The sequence below is a fragment of the Lepisosteus oculatus genome, chromosome 14 (assembly GCF_040954835.1).
Source record: "Lepisosteus oculatus isolate fLepOcu1 chromosome 14, fLepOcu1.hap2, whole genome shotgun sequence".
NCBI classification, from domain to species: Eukaryota; Metazoa; Chordata; class Actinopteri; order Semionotiformes; family Lepisosteidae; genus Lepisosteus; species Lepisosteus oculatus.
In genome coordinates this window covers 21192430-21198429 of record NC_090709.1, presented here as the reverse complement: position 1 = coordinate 21198429, position 6000 = coordinate 21192430, and the positions used below count along the sequence as shown (strand labels likewise).

General features: G+C 45.5%; 2 protein-coding genes across 2 annotated transcripts in view; both read right to left on the bottom strand.

Annotated features, from left to right (window-relative positions):
• Positions 1-698: 698 nt before the first annotated feature.
• On the bottom strand, positions 699-3621 carry LOC138242526 (scavenger receptor cysteine-rich type 1 protein M130-like). Its single transcript, XM_069198060.1, has 4 exons — positions 3597-3621; positions 2671-2985; positions 1264-1566; positions 699-814 (listed from the first exon to the last, which is right to left on the bottom strand). The coding sequence occupies exons 1-4, from the start codon at positions 3619-3621 to the stop codon at positions 699-701; spliced, it is 759 nt and encodes a 252-aa protein (XP_069054161.1).
• LOC138242525 (antigen WC1.1-like) overlaps positions 3618-6000 on the bottom strand; it is a 40552-nt gene continuing 38169 nt past the window's right edge. Inside the window, exons 5-8 of the mRNA XM_069198059.1 lie at positions 5823-5957; positions 5261-5341; positions 4271-4470; positions 3618-3629 (exon numbers count right to left, since the gene is read on the bottom strand). Of these exons, the coding sequence (XP_069054160.1) occupies positions 3618-3629; positions 4271-4470; positions 5261-5341; positions 5823-5957 (428 nt within the window). The remainder of the gene's footprint in view (positions 3630-4270; positions 4471-5260; positions 5342-5822; positions 5958-6000) is intronic.

The following is a 6000-nucleotide window of genomic DNA, read 5'->3' as shown; positions in this document are numbered from 1 at the left end:
GAGAGGAGACACTACAGCTACACTGGGAATCTGAAGAGACACTGATCTTCACCCTGAGAGAGGAGAGGACACACTACAGATACACTGGGAATCTGAAGAGACAGAAAGACAGGAGTTATCAATGACAAGGAAGATTTCTGTTCACCTGTAGCTGTTGCTGGACTGGCTGTTGTCTCTGACAAACCTGTAAAAGAGATAGGAGAACTGTCATTATTTTGCCTTTGGTTTTACAGCAGGTTGAATCCACAGTGGTCTTAAAAAGAAAATCTTTACATTTGTTCCTTGAGGTCAAATCTAGGATTGCTGGATGAATGGTGTCTTGTTCGGAATTAAAGCCTAGTGTTGTTCACATACACAGGGCTACAAAACATCCCAATCTTGTGACTGATGATCTTAGTTGGTTCAGTTAGATATTAAGCAGTGATAGAGTATGGGTAACATCAGTCTAACTTCTCCATTGATCTGCTACCTTGTTCATCTACAGTTCTAAGACTCTCCTCACCTGTACAGGTAACCCCTGCATCCTCCTTGTGTCGACAGTCGCTCTGATTCAGTCCAGAGTGACAGCAGTCCCACAGGTAAAGTTCACTGCCTGTGCAGTTCACCTCGTCCAGCCAGATGGTGCCGTTTCCTGGTCCGAATGAGGCCTCTATCTCTGCGCTCATTGCATCCCCACAGCCCAGCTGTCTGCAGACCACCTAGGCATCCTGCAGGTCCCAGGAGTCATCACAGACTGTCCCCCAGGAGCCCTCGTACCGCAGCTCCACCCGGCCAGAGCAGTTAGTGCCTCCAGCCAGGCGCAGAGCCAGTGGGACTGAAAGTCAACAGAAAGTTTACCGAGTGTCATCAGATCTGTGACTGTAGAAGAGAGCAGTGAGGTTACTGAGTGTCATTAGATCTGTGACTGTAGACGAGAGCAGAGAGCTTACTGAGTGTTTTCAGCTCAGTGACTGTAGTAGAGGTTAGTGAGGTATTGAGTGGCTCTAGAAGAGAGCTGTATGGTTACTGTTCCTCAGCTCAGGGCTGCAGTGTCTCTGACTGTTTTACACACTGAACTCACCTGGGCAGTGCTGCTGAGGCTGCTCTTCCTGAGGGGCTGGAGTGCTTCTGTCAGCTTCTTTTCTAGGACCTTCAAAGATTAATAATAATTATTTCATTTTATACATGTTTGGATACAAATTACTAAGAATTCAGTTTAAAGCTTTTGTCTGTTTTAAATATGGCAAAACAAGAATTCACAGAGCATTACTCTTCCCTCTGTACCTGAGCAGGTGATCTCAGCCACTTCCCGATCTGTGCAGTCATTCTGACCCCAGGGGGAGGAGGGACACTGCCACAGGGTGGAGTCGTGTTTGCGACAGGAGACAAAGTCCAGCCATTTGGGATCAGGGCTCAGCCTGGAGTTTGTCTCTCTGACGGTGCCCTTGTCTCCACAGCCCAGCTGTTTACAGATCACTGCAACTGTTGAGTCTGTCATGCTGTTGGCACAGATGCTGCCCCAGGTGCCGTTGTAGTAAACCTCTGCCTGTCCTGAACAGCCTGCAGACAGTCTCAGGAGAGTGTGATCTGTCAAGACAGCAGGGAAAGTCAAAGGCAACAAACCTTGACAAGACAGCCCAATGTTTCATTCTGAACTGATAAGAAAAAAAACAACAAACAATGTGAACAGCAATCAGTCTCATTTCCTGTACTAATCCAGTTATAACTGACTCACGTAATGAAACAAGGACAGCTGTACAATAACACAGTTGACATGAAGGTGACAGGTGTGTGTGGTGCTGTTCATTCAGAATCTGGACAGTGCATCACACAGAGCTTTAAAATCCCATTACATGATCAGGTTCTGATCCAAAACGTCATTCTGATCAGCTTGGCTATTCAGCAGGAGCACAACTAAGAGATTGAGACATGAAAGTAGAACTAGTGGTTCAGGGTGAGTGGTGCTGCGCTGTGAGTGGAGAAAACGTGGCTCAGGGTGACATTTAACACCAAGTGGTTCATCAGGATCTGACAGGAAGATTCTTGGAACGAATCAAAATGAAACATTTGAGGCAGAAAATCATGAAATATAATGGCCAAGACAAATACACCCAAACAGACAACAGGTCTTATTGATGTGAGAAGTTTAAAGTTTGGACCCTAGAGTTTACTGGAGGACTGAGATGAATATCTCCATTCACTAGTGGAGGGGAATTTATCTTGAGTGCCAGAGTTTCTTTCTCTCTTTATTTATTTTCGCTGGGATGTGAATATGTGCATTCCCAGCTGTATCATCAATATAAACACCTGAAGAAGGCTCCACGGCTGAAACGTTGTGTTTTCTCTCTTCTTTTTTTCAGCATGGAATAAACCTATTACTTGTTCCTTTGCAGTCTACGCATGCTGACGCAGCTACCCACCTGAACTCATCAATATAAATATTTATTTTAAAATTAATTCTGCATCCAGCTCAGTCTTTTCCTCAACAAGATGTATTTAAGCACTCCAGATGCAAACCATATCCACAATGTGGAATTCCAGTATGTGGATTATTTTATTTAGTTAACTTACTGAACACAATATTCTCACATCCTCACAAGTCAAACACATCTAGGCACTCTAAATGAAAGCCTTATCCACAATGTGGGATTAAAGAATATGAATCATTGTAATTTTAATTATCTCCCCTACCTGAACACAGGATTCTCACATCCTCCTTGTGTCCACAGTCATGCTGTCCCCACCATGCTGAGGAACACTCCCCCAGGGACGACTCATTCCCCAGACAGCCCACCTCATCCAGCCAGATGGGACCAGTTCCCTGGCTGAAGGAGGATGGCACTGGAGCACTGAGGGCCGCCCCACACTGGAGCTGCCTGCATACCACCTGAGAGTCTGCCTGGTCCCAGGAGTCATAGCAGACTGTCCCCCAGGAGCCATTGTGATAAGCCTCCAGCCTCCCAGCACAGTCACCTCCTGCCCCAACCAGCCTGAGGGACAGCTGATCTAGGAGCAGAGAATTAGAGGTCAGGGGTCAGAGATCAGGAGTTCTAAGAGATCACCATGACCTGCTATTACAAGTTGAAGATTAGCTCAGCCCACTAGGCACAGCAGATACAGTCAAAGTACAGTGTTTCTTGACTTTTGATTAATTTAATACAGTATATACACTTATTGTAACAGATTGTTCATAAGCAGTATACCAGATAAGTTACTTTTCTGACCCACTGCCGGGCACAGAGACAATAGCTCCACCGGTGACAAATTGCATTATTCAGATAGATGTGTTTACCATAGATCCCAAAGACCCGAGTGTGTTTGTGACACACAGAAAAAAACTGCACACACGCAGCTGTTGCCTCAAAGACTGATCTGGGATTCCACTTAGCAACAGAGACATCAACACACACTGAGAGCCCTGGAGATACAGAACAGGGGCTAATTCATACCCGGTGTTTTGGAAGAGGGAACAGCTGAAGAAGGAAAACCTGTGAAACAAACAGAGAGAGAGAAATCAGACTGTGAACCGTGTATGAGAGGTACAATTAAGCACAAGAAATGAAACAAGAATTAAATCAGCACTGATGTGATTAAGACAGTCCTCATCCTCTCTTTACCTGCTCCAGGTGAATCTCTGGTCATATTTGAGTCTGTAAAAGAGAAGGAAGCAGCTCATTTCTGTCCACAGGAGTGATGTTTCACCAGTGGAGTGTCAGCTGTGTGTGGGGTTCAGGTGTACATAACATCTGTAAACCTTGACTTTCTGAGACTCACTTTCTTTTCAGGCTCCTGTTCAGTTGGGCTCTATTAATTAAACTAATTAAGCAGGTCAGATGTTAATTACAGGATACTGAGTTAAAGAACTTTCTTTCATCTTTTAGAACCATCTGTGAAATCAATATAAATATAAAACTGATTTTTAGTCCTCAGTGTATTTGTGTATCTCTCCATCAGAAAGAAAATGACAATCTAATAACCCCTTGAGGGAATATTTGAGTTAGATATGACATGTTTAAAACACACTCACTTTTTAAGGAATATGTGTTTTCATCTTTCCATCTCTTACATAACTGGCAGTGTGTAACAGAGCAGATATTCAGTCAATCATGAAAAGAGTGTGCTGCTGTGTGTAAGCAGAGGGAGTGTCACTGTGTTTTATCACACAATTCTCACCAGAGCAGATGACTCCTGCGTCCTGTCCATGAGAGCACCCTGCTCTGCCCCATGTAGAGACAGCACAGTGTGAGAGACGGCTCTCATTGCCCCGGCACTCAAACACATCTGCCCTTACTGGTCCACTGCCCTGTCCAAACCTGGCCTGTCCTGGAGCTGCTACAGCCTCCCCACAGCCCAGCTGCTGGCAGAGAACACTGGCATCTCTCAGATCCCAGTAGAGATCACACACTGTCCCCCAGTCCTTGAAGAGCCACTGTAACTCCACTCGGCCAGAGCAGGAGTCTGAGCCGTTCGCCAGCCTGAACCCTGTGTATCCTGCAGATAGGAGAGAACTTCACCAGCATGACACCACAGCAGGCCACAAGAAATACAACAAATTAAAGTACCAATACAGTGAAAAAAAACTATAAGATCCAGCACATAGTGAGTGAGAAACCAATAGCAGGCATAGAATAAGAACAGATATTGTGATGCCAAAAGGGATAGTTTCCTCAAAGGATGCTACTTTCCCTTGGGACTCATTTTTCCAAGTTTTCCCCATACGTAAGATAACGATGTGCAGCTCATAGGAGACAATTAGCACCCTGCTCTAGGCCACATAAAACCAGGAAGGATTTGGAGAAGACAGAAAAATTCCCCGATAATTGCCTCAGCCTGGCACATATTGAAATAAAGTATTAATAAATCATCCCCAAGATGAAAGTTTTCACTTACATTTTTCATCTCTACAATTCCAGTCTTAGGCCCGAAGAATAGCGTTTGATATTCCTGTCACAGCCCTTGTCATCACAGGCTGTTTACCTTACTTTTCCTAGCTTCATCAGTGAGCAGCTTTGTTACAATTGAAAAATCTACCTACTACCTGCTAACTGTACTTTTTTCCCCACACAGTCTGAGAGCTGAAGGATAGGTTGCTGATATTAAAACAGGCTTTGACACAGCATAGGCTGATAAGTTTTCCCAGCCTCAAGGTTGAAGGATAGTTTTGGCCATTGGACAGGCTGTAGATATACGTTTCACAAATCAGCCCAGGCAGAAAGCACCATCCCCTCAGTTGTTACACTAAACCACCTGTGTTATTTTCTTCCCCTAGCAGTTTCCACACCGGGCGCTGATGGGAACACCGACACAGCCACAGGGACTGTCCTATGGTCGCTCACACTCCCCTCTGCTACACCCTGGTTATCTGCAAAAATGACAACATCCTCAAAAACAACAAGCTCCTATGTCTAGTGTGCCCGGTCCAGGTCATATACTGTAAGTTCCAGCTAATAAATCACTGTTTTAAATTAAGTCTGGTGTGTGGGGTGTGTGCTTGGGACCCTGCCTAGAACATGCCGATTGCGTGCTGCCCCACTCGACACTCCTCAGGAGATCACCCACTCTCCCCTGGAGATCACTCAGTCTACATCAGAGATCACCCAATCAAAATATGTATAATTTACGACTCTATAACGATTGTTTCCATGAGTGAAAACAGTGTGACAATCTTACCTGTACAAGTCAGACTTACAGCTCTATCTGGGAGCAGCTCTGCTCTGGCCTGGCTGCAGTGGGGCAGTGCTGTAGTTTGGACTCTTGTCCTCTACACTGGAACTGCTTTGACCTGACTGCACCCTGGCCCTGTCCGTAATGAGCCCATCTGTGTATCACTGAAGGAGCCCCACAGTCCAGCTCCCGACAGACAACCTCTGCATCCTGCCAGTCAAAGTCAGAGTCGCACACTGAGGTCCAGGTGTTCTTGAGATTCACCTCCACTCTCCCAGAGCAGAGACTGTGTCCGTTCACCAGCCTCAGGAAACCTGCAATAGAGAACTACAGGCTGTCAGTCTCAGCAGGTAATCT

Excerpts from the sequence above, each read along its gene's own strand:
- LOC138242526 (XM_069198060.1), bottom strand. The coding sequence starts at position 3,621 with ATGACCAGAGATTCACCTGGAGCAG. Across the intron at positions 1,567-2,670 it reads TGTGAGAATCCTGTGTTCAG|ATCACACTCTCCTGAGACTG; the intron begins GTAGGGGAGATA and ends CTGTCTTGACAG. Across the intron at positions 815-1,263 it reads GGCTGAGATCACCTGCTCAG|TCCCACTGGCTCTGCGCCTG; the intron begins GTACAGAGGGAA and ends GTTGACTTTCAG.